Here is a 13,943-nt window from a genome sequence, read left to right as displayed (position 1 = left end):
GTCCCAAATAGGACATCATTCCTTGAGGAGACCAACCAGTCACTTGGTGGCAAATTTTTTACACTGAGCCACTTCCAATCTGGAAGCCTCAGCAATTCATCTTCACAGATATAGATACATATCTTAATTAACAGCTTGCCTTTCCTTCCCTTAAAGCTTCAACTAGCATCATTAACTAGGGAATTACAGAATGCCCGATTCACAGGCAAGGAACCCCACAGAGCACAGCATCTGAAAAGGAGATCTTCTCTACATCAAAGGAGGTGCAAGAGAGGGCCCATGATACGATTCATTGGTCTTAACCCATCTTGTACCATCTAGAGGTAGCTAGCCTCACAGAACATTGGAACTGTCTACCAAAGTTATAACTAAAGCATCACCTTTGAGGAAACAACATGAAAGGATCAAGTATCACCATTTGGGATCCAGCATTTTTGTTAAATCAGAGATCTCTATATGGTGCTTTGTCCCTAATATGAAGGATATATGAGTCTGGGAACCAATGAGTAGAAGCAGGTGTGGTCCTATTTACCATGGCTCCCAATGACACACTGTATTTTGTGCTTCCTGTCCCCACAACCTTGTACCCTTCAGGGTTGGAGATCCTATTTTCTAAAGGGGCTCTCTTTTGACAGAAGACACAATAAAGTTCCCACTAAACTAAAACTTATGGCTGCCACCAGGGCACTTTGGACATTTTTATGATGATATATGAGCAAACAAAAAGAGGAGTCACCATACTGGCATAGTTCATTGACCCTGAAAAGCAAAGGAGGCAGACTGCTTTACACAAAGAGGACAGAGAGGAATACACATGGAACTCAGGTGATATAGTGAGAACCTCCTGGAACTCCTATCAAAAGTTCGTGCTCTCCGGTTATAAAAGTTTAGGTTATAGCACCGGATAAGCCACCAAGAACTAGTGAGGTGAAGCTGAGGTTGAGGAAATTTAAAATGGATAATGAAGGAGAGAAAAAGGAGTACCAGCGTGGCCCCAAGAGCAACTGGATCAACAGGGGCCATAGTTCACCTTAGTAACATAGACAGATCAATTAGACTGAAAAGGAGTGAAGATAGAGAAAAACCTAAAGGACATAAGCAATAAGGAAGAGCAAGTTGCTATATACTAAACTTTACATCTGATGATAAAAATACACCTCTTGTCAAGTGCATATTAAACATTCACAAAAAGTCATCATATATTAAGTCACAATGAAAAGATCAGTAAGTTCCATACAACAGAACAACAGTCTCTGTTACCAAGGCAATAAAATCACTAATTACTAACAAAATCAAAACCAACAGTCTCTCCCACTTGGAAATTTTAAAATTCTTTTTTAAATAACTCTTGGGTGAAAAAGGAAATACAAAGTGAAATTACAAAATATTGACAAGATAATGTCAATAAAAATACTCCATACCAGAATCTATGGGATACATTTTAAGCAGTCATCAGAGGGAAAGTCATAGCCCTTAATAGTTTAGGAACAAAAATAAAAGAATGAAATAAATAAAAATAAATTCCCGATTCGAAAAGAACAACATAAACCAAAAGCATTTCAAAGAGATAATAAAGATAAAAGGAGAAACTACATATGTAAATAAAGAAAAACAGAAGATTTAAAAAATAAAAATTTCAGGATTTTTTTTTGAGAAAAATAAACTAGACAAACTGAATCAAGCTGAATCAAGCAAAAAAAGGAAAAAGCACGAATACAAAAAAAATTTTAATTGGTACATGGGAAATAACCACTAAAACAAAAAATTTAAAAATCATAAGGGACTATTTTGCAGATTTATATGGAAGTAAATTTGAAAACATAGATGAAACAGATAATTTCTTAGGGAAATAACAATTTAACAAAACTAATCCCATTAGAGATAGAAAGCTTAAACAGGCTAGATTCCACAGAAGCAATAGAGAGTGTTATCAAGGAATGACCCTATAAAAAAACATTCACAGATAAGATAGTACCGATGTTCCATAAATTATTTCAGAGCACTAAAAATGTAGACTTCCTAATTATCTTGATGAAATAAATACAGCACTAATATCTAAACCTGATAAAGAAGTACAGAAAAAAGAATATTATAGAACAATATCACTTATAAATACTGATGCAGAAGTACTAATAAATATTAGTAGAATTAGCATTATATTAGGAAAATAATACACCATGATAAAGTAAAATTTTTTCAAGAATGCAATAGAAAAAAGTCATTATATAGAAATGTCAATATATAGAAATTATATAGAAATAGTCATCATATAGAAAATAATCAAAAATCCATTAGTATAATATACCACATAAATAGATCTAAAATATATATATAATCATCTCCATAGATGTTGAAAAAATAATAAACATTTAACAAAATATATATATTTGACAAATTATAAAAACTATTTCTGATTTAAAAACTCAGGAAATGGAATTGATGAATATTTCTTAAAACGATAAAATATATGTATGTTTTAGTTATAATTCCAGCATTCTACATGAGGAATCACTGTAATATTTCCACTAAGATCAGGAACAAGGCAAGAATGCACACTGCTTCCAACTCTTCAACACTGCACTAATGTCATTAGACATGAGAATTGAATTCGAGGTAGGAGAACTGAGAGAGAAGAGCTAAAATGACCTCTGTTTGAAAATTACGTAAGAGTATGCCTGGAAAACTTTAGAAAATCAATGGTAAAACTAACTCAAAAATAAGAAACCATTAAGGTAGTAGGATGTAAAATTAACATTCAGAAATCAATAATCTTCATATACATACAGAAACCTGTTATAGAATATAATGGTAGTGAAAATCCCATTTACAATAGGAACAAAAAGGATAAAATACTTAGGAATAAACTTAACAGGAAATGTACAAAAACCTAGATGACAAAAACTTTAAAACATTTCTGAAAAACACAAAAGCAGACCTGAACAAACAAAAGACATCCACTGTTCTTGGAAAGGATGACTCAACATCATAAAGATGTCACTGCTCCCTAAATTAATTTATAAGAGTAAGTCAAATCCAATGAAAATAATATATTTTAGTGATGCTAGATAGATTGATGCTAAAGTTTATGTGGAAAAATGAGTATGCAAGTATAGCCAGGAAACCACTGAAAAAGAAAAGCTAAAAGGACATACAGCCTTTCCAGATGTTAAAATATAGCATAAAGTACTATTACTCTAAGGTACCAAAGAACCATAACAAATAAAGTTTTTAAGTACCAAAACTTTAGTTGTTTTGAATACTATAGTTTTGTAATATAGCTTGAAATCAGTAAGTGTGATGCCTCTAGCTTTGTTCTTCTTTCTCTGGATTGCTTTTGCTATAGATCAGAGAAACAGAATAGAAAGCCTGGACATAAACCCATGCATATACAGTCAACTAATTTTTGAGAAGGGTGCCAAGAACATACAATGGAGAAATGATAGTCTCTTCAATAATTGGTTTTGGGAAAACTGGATGTCCACACGCAAAAGAATGAAACTTGACCCCTAGCTTACTCCACTCACAAAAATTAACTCAAGATGGATCAAAGACTTAAATATAACACCTGAAACCATTAAAATCCTAGAAGAAAACATAAGAAAAAAGATCCTTGAGATTGGCCTTGACCATGATTTCTCAGATAGGACACTAAAAGCAAAGGCAACAACAGCTAAAATAACCAAGTGGGACTACATCAAACTAAAGAGCTTCTGCATAGCAAAAGAAACAATCAATAAACTGAAAAAGCAACCTACAGAATGGGATAAAATATGCACAAACCATATATTTGATAAGGTGTTAATGTCAAAAATACAAAAGAACTCATATAACTCAATAGCAAAAAAACAACCTGATTAAAAAATGGGCATGGGATCTGAATAGACATTTTTCCAAAGAAGACAGACAGATGGCCAGCAGGTACATGAAAAGGTGCTCAACATCACTAATCATCAGGGAAATGCAAATCAAAACCACAATGAGATATCACCTCACATGTTAGAATGCCTATTATCAAAAAGGCAAGAGGGGCCCAGCTCCATGGCTGAGTGGTTAAGTTTGTGCACTCTGCTTCAGTGGCCCAGCATTTCACTGGTTCGGATCCTGGGTGCAGACATGGCACCGCTGATCAAGCCGTGCTGAGGTGGCATCCCACATAGCACAACCAGAAGGACCTACAACTAGAATATACAACTATATATTGGGGGGCTTTGGGGAGAAAAAGAAGAAAAAAAAGCAGAAGATTGGCAACAGATGTTAGCTCAGGTGCCAATCTTTTTTAAAATAATAAGACAAATAAGTGTTGGTAAAGATGTGGAGAAAAGAGAATGCTTGTGCACTACTGGTAGGAATGTAAATTGGTGCAGCCACTGTGGAAAACAGTATGAAGGTTCTTCAAAAAATTAAAAACAGAACTACCATACAACCCAGCAATTCCCCTTCTGGGTATTTATCCAAAGAAAATGAAAACACTAACTCAAAAAGATATATGCACCCCCATGTTCATTGCAGCATTATTTACAATAGCCAAGATATGGAAACAATCTAAATGTCCTTCGATGGATGAATGTATAAAGAAATGTGCTATGTAAATACAATAGAATATTATTCAGCCATAAAAAGGAAGGAAATGCTGCTTTTCACAACATGGATGAACCTGGAGGACATTATTCTAAGTGAAATAAGCCAGACAGAGAAAGCCAAATATTGTATGCTATCACATATATGTGGAATATATATATATACAAAACCCCAATTTCATAGAAACAGAGAAAATAATGGTGGTTGTCAGGAGCTTTGGGGAGGGTGGAGGAGGAAATGGGGTGATGTAGGTCAAACGGTACAAATCTTTAGCTATAAAAATAATAAGTTCTGAGGATCTAATGTACAGGATGGTGACTACAGTTAAAAATATGGTATTATATACTTCAGTGTTGCTCAGAGTAGATCTTAAGCATTCTCGCCACAAAAAAATTTAAAAAGAGTTAATCACATGAGGTGATGGATGTGTTAATTATCTTGATCTTGGTAATCATTTCACAATGTATAGGTATATCAAATCATCATCACATTGTACACTTCATACAATTGTATTTGTCAATTATTCCTAGTTATTCTCAAAGTTAAAAAAATACCAAAAAGCTTTTATCATTAAAACAACATATTTGTGCAGGAAAAAACAGCCATTCAAGTAGAATAGAAAACGAAGTCCAGACATAAACCCAAGAACCATGGAAATTTAGCATATGATAGAGATGGTGTTTTAAAATCACTGAAGCAGGGGCTGGCCCCGTGGCTGAGTGGTTAAGTTCGTGAGTTCCGCTGCAGGTGGCCCAGTGTTTCGTTGGTTCAAATCCTGGGCGCGGACATGGCACTGCTCATCAAACCACGCTGAGGCAGCGTCCCACATGCCACAACTAGAAGGACCCACAACGAAGAATATACAACTATGTACCGGGGGGCTTTGGGGAGAAAAAGGAAAAAAATAAAACCTTTAAAAAAAAAAGTCACTGAAGCAAAGACAAATTGCTCAACACACGCTTCTGGGACAATTGATAAGCCATTTGGAAAAAGATAAAATTAAATATATATCACTATATTGACAATAAAAAAAACTCCTCATGTATCACCTAAATGTAAAAAAATGAAATTAGTCAAGTATTAGAAGAAAACATGGGTGGTTCCTTTATAACCTGGGCATAGGAAAAGGTTTTCTAAGAATGATTCAAAATCCAAATTCAATAAAAGATTGACAAATTTGGCTAAAAAAAATTTAAAACTTTTATATGTCAAAAAAAATACCAGAAACAAAGTCAAAAGACAAGTGACAAGTTGGGGAAAATACTTGCAGTATATATCACAGGTAAAGGACTAATTTCCCTAACATACAAACAATTTGTAAACATTTAGGGAAAAAAAGACTAAATATTCAACAGAAAAATGGGCAAAAGACATGAATAGACAACTCACAAGAAAACAATAAAAATAGCCCTTAAACATATGAAAAAGAAACATTCAGTTTCACTCATAATTAGAAAATTATCATAATTAGAGAAATTCTGATGGGAATGCAAATCAGAACAATCCTTTTGGAGAGGAATTTAGCAATAACTAAACAAAACTAAATATACATTTTTCTTTTGACCCTGCAATCCCAATTCTAGGAATTTACGATGAAGCTATACCTTCAAGAAGATGAAAACACATAAGCACAAGCGTATCCACTGCAGCAGTGCTTGTATTGTAAAATGCTGGAAATAACCTAGATTCCCCCACACAGGAGAATGACTAAACAGACTATGATATATCCACACAATGATGTTCTATGCAGCTACAAAACGGGACCAAGAAGAGCTCCACGAACTGCTATGCTATCATTTTTTCCAGGATATATATATATATTTTTTTGATACATGTATATATTGCAAAATGATTACCACAATAGGGTTAGTGAATACTTCCATCACCTCACATGATTACAATTTCTTATTTTTTGGTTGTAACAACATTAAGATCTACTTTCTTAGCAACTTGCAAATATATACTACAGTGTTCGTAACTATAGTCACCATGCTATACTTGCATCCTCAGAACTTATTCATCTTATAACTAAAGGTTTGTATGCTTTGACCATCATCTCTTCATTTCTTCCATCCCCAAGGCCCTGGCAACAACCATTCCACTCTCTGTTTCTATGAGTTTGGCTTTTTTAGATTCACATATAAGTCAGATCATACAGTGTTTGTCTTTCTCTGTCTGGCTTTTTTCCCTTAGCGTGATTCTCAAGGTCCACCCATGTTGTTTCAAATGGCAGGATTTTCTTCTCTTTTATGACTGAATAATATTCCATTGTATATACATACCACATCTTCTTTAACCATTCATTTGTAAATAGAGTCTTAGGTTGTTTCATATCTGGGCTATGGTGAATAATGCTGCAATGAACATGGGGGTGCAGATATCTCTTCTAATGTCCTGATTTCAATTCCTTTGGATAGATATCTAGAAGTGGGATTGCTGGATCATATGGTACTTCCATTTTTACTATTTTGAAGAACTTCTGCACTATTTTCCATGGTGGATGAACCAATTTACCTTCCCACCAACAACGTGCAGGGTTCCCTTCTCTCCACGTTCTCACCAAAACTTGCTATTTCTTGTCTTTCTGATAATAGCCATTCTAATGGGTGTGAGGTGATATCTCATTGTGATTTTGATTTGCACTTCCCTGATGATTAGTGATGTTGAGTATCTTTTCATGTACCTTTTGACTATTTGTATGTTTTCTTTGGAAAAATTTCTATTCAGGTCCTCTGCCCATTTTTTTTTTTCTTCTTTTTTTTTTTTTTTTATTAATGTTATGATAGATTACAACCTTGTGAGATTTCAGTTGTACATTTTTGTTAGTCATGTTGTGGGTACACCACTTCCCCCTCTGTGCCCTCCCCCCACCCCCCTTCCAGGATATATTTTTAAGTAAAAAAAAAACAAAGTGCAAAAGAGTATCTAACCTTTTATGTAAGAAAAAAGTCTTGAAAAGAAAATATATGTAAATGTGCTTATTAACAAACAAAACACACACACACACACATAACACACACACCAAGGATAAAACAAAAACTAGTGAAACAAGCCCAGGGGGTGAGTGGGAGCACTCTGAAAAAGAAAACAGGAATGGGGACAGACCAGAAAGGTTGGGAGGTAGTATATTTCTCTAAGTATAACTTTTTATATAGTTTGAGAACAACTTTTACATAGTTTAGAACAATTTTTGCAACTTTTCTGGAAGTCTGAAATTAGTTTTAAATATAAGGTTAAAAGATTAGTGTTTGCTTAACATAAGTACTTGTTTAATATTTCCTTATATGGTTTTAAAGAAAAAAACACTCATTATTTTTCTACATCTTACAGTTATGCATGAATAAACTTGGCCTAACCATCGGTGTCTGTGAACCCAAGACCCCAACGTGGTAACAGTGGCAGCTACTGAAGAAGGCTTGGCAGCTGATCTTAGCCTTGTATAATTTAACCTAATTCCTCAGTGGAAACATAATTGTGAATAACAAATACAATTGTAAAATATTTCATGACTATAAAATATTTGCAAAATATTGCAATAGTTCACTGAGCTAACTCAGATAACTATTTTTTCTCTCTGTTAGACTGTGTTCCACAATGATGGTGGTGGTGGTGATAGCGGCCAACACATATTGAGTGCTTCATATTAACCAGACACTGAAGTGTTTTACATGTACTAATGCATGTAATAGTCACAACAACTTTATGAGGTTGGTACTATTAATATTTCCATTTTACAGATGAGGAAAGGTACAGAGAGCTTAAGTAATTTGCTCAAGGTACTCAGGCTAACTCCTCAATTCTCATTCAGAAGATATTAATCCCCAAAGTACAGTACTTTTCAGATATAAATTCAAACTTTTTCTCACCCAGTAAGTAACAAAAGCTATCACAGAAGTAGATATGTAGGTCTCATCGTTTTGACCCCTAATAGAATTACTCTTACTGAAACGTACTTTGGTTTTATGCTATCAATTTATATTGAAAGATGGAAGCCGCACAATACCATGAATTGCTGCCCTTCTTTTGAATAATTAATATGCTTTTATCCAAGAGAGAGAGACGCATATAACTGATCACGTTTCATTGTTTTGGCCAGTAGGAAGTTCAGACTCAAATTTGCAATCCAGTCCTAATAAAATGTACAGGACTTTGTGGCTATATTTTGGGGAAAAAGTCTTCCAATCTCAACTGAGTTCTTAACACAACTCAGAAATTATTTTATTACCCCCAGTCACTCCTCTGCTTACTCTTCACGAACTCCTCAAGGGCCCTCCTTCTGCCAGCACATATTCCTCTCAGTCTTGGGATTTACTCTCCTACTTACAAAGAAAATGGAGTCTATCCTATTTGACCTCTTTCAACTTCTTTCTCCTTTCAAAACAAATCCCTACACCACTTATGCTATACATAACATTTATTCTTGATTTTCCTTGCTTCTTAGAGAAATGCACTTAAGTCTGTAAATTTTCCTCTAAGTGTTGCTTTAGTCACAACACTCAAACTTTTCTAGTGATTTCTTCTTACTCATTTCTAAATATTTTCTAATTTCCATTGTGATTTTTTTCTTCTATCTAGACCATGAGTTACTTAGGAGTACGTTTTTAAGTTACCAAAGTTTATTTTACTGCCCTCACATTGTCAATTTAAAACTTACTTGCACTGTAGACATAGAATGTAGGCCTCTGGGGATGAGTGCCCAGGTGTAGTATTTTCAGATCTTGTTTCATAAACCCTCCCTTAGTGATTTCATCTACTACAACTGCTTCCCCTAATACCTCTATGTGGATGACTATACAAATACATATCTCTAGTCCACTCTTTTCTTCTGAGTTTAGAGCCTACAGTTTTCTTTACCCTTATGGGACTAATTTCCTGTAGGTCCTAGAGGCACTTCAGCCCTGAAAAATTCAAAACCAAAGCATTATCTCCATCCACCATGAATATCTTCCTCCTTCTTCTCTTTTATTCTCTATTTTTAGAATGGTGATCCACATTTTATCCAAATGTTCAAGCAAGAAATATTAAAATTATCTTTTATTCCTCTTTCACACAAACTGAATGAATGATTCAAGTGCTGTGGATTATATTTCCTAATTATTTCTTAAAGCCGTCCTTTCCTCTCTATTGTCATAGGCCCTCATCGTTAATCCCCTGGGCTTGCATTATCCTCCGTATAGCCTTTAATTAGTCTTGTCATCTCTCCCTCCCTCCTTCTTGTCACCTTTCCCTCTCTCCTCTTTTACCTTTGTTCCAGCTACAACACATATGTCGAAAACATAAGTCTGATAATTCCATTCCCTTGCTTAAAAATCCTTGATCATTCTCTACAGGATAACGCCTAAATTTAGCAAAACATAGAAGACTCTTTATCTGAGAAAATACATCCTCCGTGCAAGTATAAACTTTTCAGGCTTGATATACTATTAAACATACTATTTTAAATTCTTCGACCTGCAGTTCTATTAAAAGCCTAATGTTGAGAACTTTGAGGATTTGAGGATTTGGATAAAAGCGTTGCCTCATATATGGTTGCCTACGTATTACCTTCTTAAGATCAAGAAGTTATAATTTTTGGATTAGGCCCCATTTCCCAAAACAACCTTGCACCACCTCTTGAGAGAGTGCAGGTTCCATTTCTAGCCCCATGAAAAAGTTTAATGTAGGTGAGGAGGAAGAATGGGCACAGGCTGACAAGGTTGAGATTCAGAAACTTGTATTAGTAGTGCAGCAATCAAAGATAATGAGACAGTGTTTTGAATGGTGATTGCAAACCATAAAACCTCAAAGACAACAGAGAAAAAAGAAAGATTTTGAAAGACCAAGTGAAAAAAACATGGCCTAAGCATCCTTTAACCTGGCTTTATGAAAAAGAAGCAAAAGATCCAAAATCATCCTGATGGCAAGGAGGTGACACAGTCCTTTCCAGCACGCATACCATCTGTAACTACAGTTACAAGAGAACAATGCATGTTCATAATAATCTTTGAACATAATGAAAGATGAATTAGGGTCTGCATCTTCAGTATGAGAACAGGTAAATATGATTCATTCCAGAAAGGTTTTCATGAAAAATTGTTGAAAGAATGTAGGTTCATAAAAGAGATAAACTTATATTAACCTGTTAATTATATGTTAATTGTTTTAGTTACTCAAAACAGTTTCCTTCTTTCCATAATGAAGACACAACATATTGCAGCATTTTATACCCTATTACCTCCCTTATTAATAAAACTAAGTACAATGTAGTTTTTTAGATTTTTGAACTATCAATATCCAATGTGTTTTTAAACTAGACAATAAGTAAGAACAGGTATTTGCTAAAGAAATCAGCCAACCCTGAAAGACAGCTGTGGAGTACAAGGAGATCTCACAGTTCACAGAGAGGGAGAAAGCGTCAGTACAGCACTATGCCCAGAAACTCTTGCCTAGTGCCCTGACAACATGGAGACTGATTTGTTTATGCTGATTTATTTATTCTGAAGCCAAATTCATTTTCTCAGCTTTACTGCTATATCTACGACTCTGAATTAGACGTGTCTCTGTGTGTGTACGTGTATTTATATGTATATATTTGGGCTTACATTTCTGAACTAGAGTGAGCTTCAGAAACTTTACCTCCATGTGATATACCTTTGACTCACAAAATTATTTTAAAAAACATGTCTCATCTCAGAAGTTTATGTACTATATGGTCTTGTAGGAAAAAAAAGCCACTCTATATCAAGCAATAAGCTAAAGTTTCAAAGAATATACAAGCAAATTTGATATATGTAACATAGATTTAATTGCATTTTATTCTAGAATATGAAATCCAAATGATATTTGCATATAGCAAAAATTGGAAGCACTCTGAATTAAAATTCTGTGGATTTTAGGTCCTAAAATTTGATTTCAAGCCCCAAGTATGTGTTATTAATATCTTTTGTGCAGAACAAATAAATCGGCTTGATCTAATCAGGATGATAATGTGACTAAAAGTTTTTCTGTTTCCTTGGGATCACTGCTGCATACCTCCCAATGTAACAGAAAAAATTTAGTCCAGACCATGAAGATATAAACTTTAAAGAGAATCTTTATTAAGACTATTGTGTAAAAACATATTTTACCTAACAAGTTTAATTTCTAGGATTTTTGTTTCAAATTTATTATCTTCCCACCAACATTTTACCTCTGGTCCTGGAGGGCCTAATGGTCCTTGGGGTCCTGGGTCACCTATTTGGCCCTAAAATGGGGGGGGGGATCAAAATATAAACATTAATTTAACAAACATAATTTAAAAAGGAAGCAGACATATGGTAAGCAAACAGCACTCAAAATATTATGCTACACAAAGTTGTAATGACTTTTCAGCAAACAATGGTCAATATATTATGTCAAAGAAAGTTGTAACAACTTTTCAGAAAGAATTTGTAAACATCATCATTGTGGAAAACTTATTTAAATAAAATGTGTACAGATGTAATATATATTTATTCCTAAGTGTTAGAGATACAAACAAATTAATGAGTTTAAGTGCTCAAATAAAGAAAAAAAATTGTGTGTGTGCATTTCCCAGAGATAAGACAACAAAGTTTGACTCAACAAGGTGGGGAACTCTAGATGAGGAACTGCCTTCAGAAATAACCAGGGTCCTGGGGCTGACTGAAAATTCCCCCTCCTCTGCTACTATAAGGGGCTAATTTAGTAATTAAGAATCTTGTTGCTTAATCTCTCTAAGCTTCAGTTTTCTCATCAATAAAAGGGGAATAATAAGAGTGCTAACATTCTCACAGAGTCACTGTGAGGATTAAACGAGGCAATATACGTAAAGTGAGAAAGAAGCACAGTGCCTGGCACATAGAAAGTCCTCATCAAATGTTACCCAGATTTATAACCATTGACCCTTCCCTTCACAGCCTCTCTCCTCACTTGAACGAGACCTAGAATTCTAGACTGTTTTGATCCTTCAATTAAAATTTTGAGGAATTGGTTTCAGTACCTCTGAAGTCACTTTCTGACATACAGATTAAGAATTTTAAATCTGGGTTGGAGAGGAAGATCAGAGGAGAGAGAAGTGGGTATAAGGCCTGAAACTAGAGAGGGCTGGCAATGCTCGCAAGAGACGATAGTATAGAACAGGGAAGGCCAGTAGTCTGATATCCTTGTTTTCCTAAGAAAAACTATTGAATTCATTATTTCTGCCATGTTAAATTTCTATGTGAGCTTCAATTTTGATTTAAATAGGCCTCAGATCACATAAAATTTCAAGATACAATATTAGTTTATCCACTTTGCAAGAACTAAGCACAGTTTCCTATATGCACTAAATCCATTGTCATACAGCACTGGAGAACCTGGACATGAAACAGTACACAGTACAACTGCTGCAACCAAAGCTAGAGAAAGGTCACGAAATAGCATTCAGAAATTCATATAAGTTCTCCTAAATAAACAAAATCATCATCCATCATAGTCTGTATCTAGGGGAGTCAAATTCTGAAATGACAAGTACCTCTCTTAGAGAGAGATGGAGTGCTCACCGGGGCCCTCTTGTGGCAAAATACAAACAAGAAGCTAAATTTACAAGCTTTGAGGAAAAAATAGCATACCCTAATCCTTTGTTTTCAGAAAAGTTTATTGACAACCAAATATATAAAAACATAAATTGTGAAACAATTTTATTCATTCTTCAGAATAATTTTTCATTTTTAAAAACTTCAATTGCAAGTTTCCTTGAATGCCAATTCTCCTTTACAAAAACTGAGTTTTCAAGTAACTTTTAGAGAATTCAATAATGATTGAGCAAACCTCTATAAATGACAGAAATTCTAGTAAGAAATGGAAAGGATATAATTGTCATTGTTTTCTCTGTGTTAAGGAAAAAATATTTCTTAACAACTTCAGATTGGTAGTTTTTTCTAGTTTTTAAATACTTGCAGAGCAAAAGCTTTCCTGTTTCAATATGTAAAAACCTTCCAGATCAGAACACTCTTTTATCTTAAAAATATTCTTACTCGTTACAACTCAGATCCATTTGGAAACAATATCAGTAACATCAACATTTTAGATAACAGAAAACCAAAAGTAGGAGATATAAGAAAAACATGCTTACGATTTTGGCATTCTTTCCATGATAGTACACAAATGTTTTAGGTAGGCACTAATTTGTATAATTGAATGTGGAAGTTTGTTTCATAATATGATAACTGATTCTGTGTAAGCTATTTTACATTAAACAGATGTCTCCTTCTATAACTAGGGAAGGTTTCCAGGTCAAACCTCTACAATTTTTCTATTAATAAGATATAAACAAGTGATAAATAAAGTGAGAATCTAAAGACAAGGCCATCTCACAAATATTAATTCATAAATCTATCCTATCTTCA

The 13,943-nt window shown here is 34.3% G+C and overlaps 1 protein-coding gene across 18 annotated transcripts in view; it reads right to left on the bottom strand.

Moving 5' to 3' along the window:
* Positions 1-13,943, bottom strand: part of COL24A1 (collagen type XXIV alpha 1 chain) — a 349,075-nt gene that overhangs the window by 229,986 nt on the left and 105,146 nt on the right. For all 18 annotated transcript variants that reach the window (XR_011532521.1, XR_011532522.1, XM_008516954.2 and 15 more), the window contains one exon: positions 11,747-11,800. Coding sequence is in view for 16 of the 18 variants with exons in the window: in XM_008516954.2 (XP_008515176.2) it covers positions 11,747-11,800 (54 nt within the window). In the remaining 2 variants the exon portion in view is untranslated. The remainder of the gene's footprint in view (positions 1-11,746; positions 11,801-13,943) is intronic.

The sequence above is a fragment of the Equus przewalskii genome, chromosome 24, assembly GCF_037783145.1.
Source record: "Equus przewalskii isolate Varuska chromosome 24, EquPr2, whole genome shotgun sequence".
Taxonomy (NCBI): domain Eukaryota; kingdom Metazoa; phylum Chordata; class Mammalia; order Perissodactyla; family Equidae; genus Equus; species Equus przewalskii.
Note: the sequence above shows the minus strand (reverse complement) of the source record. Positions and strands in the feature narration are given on the sequence as shown.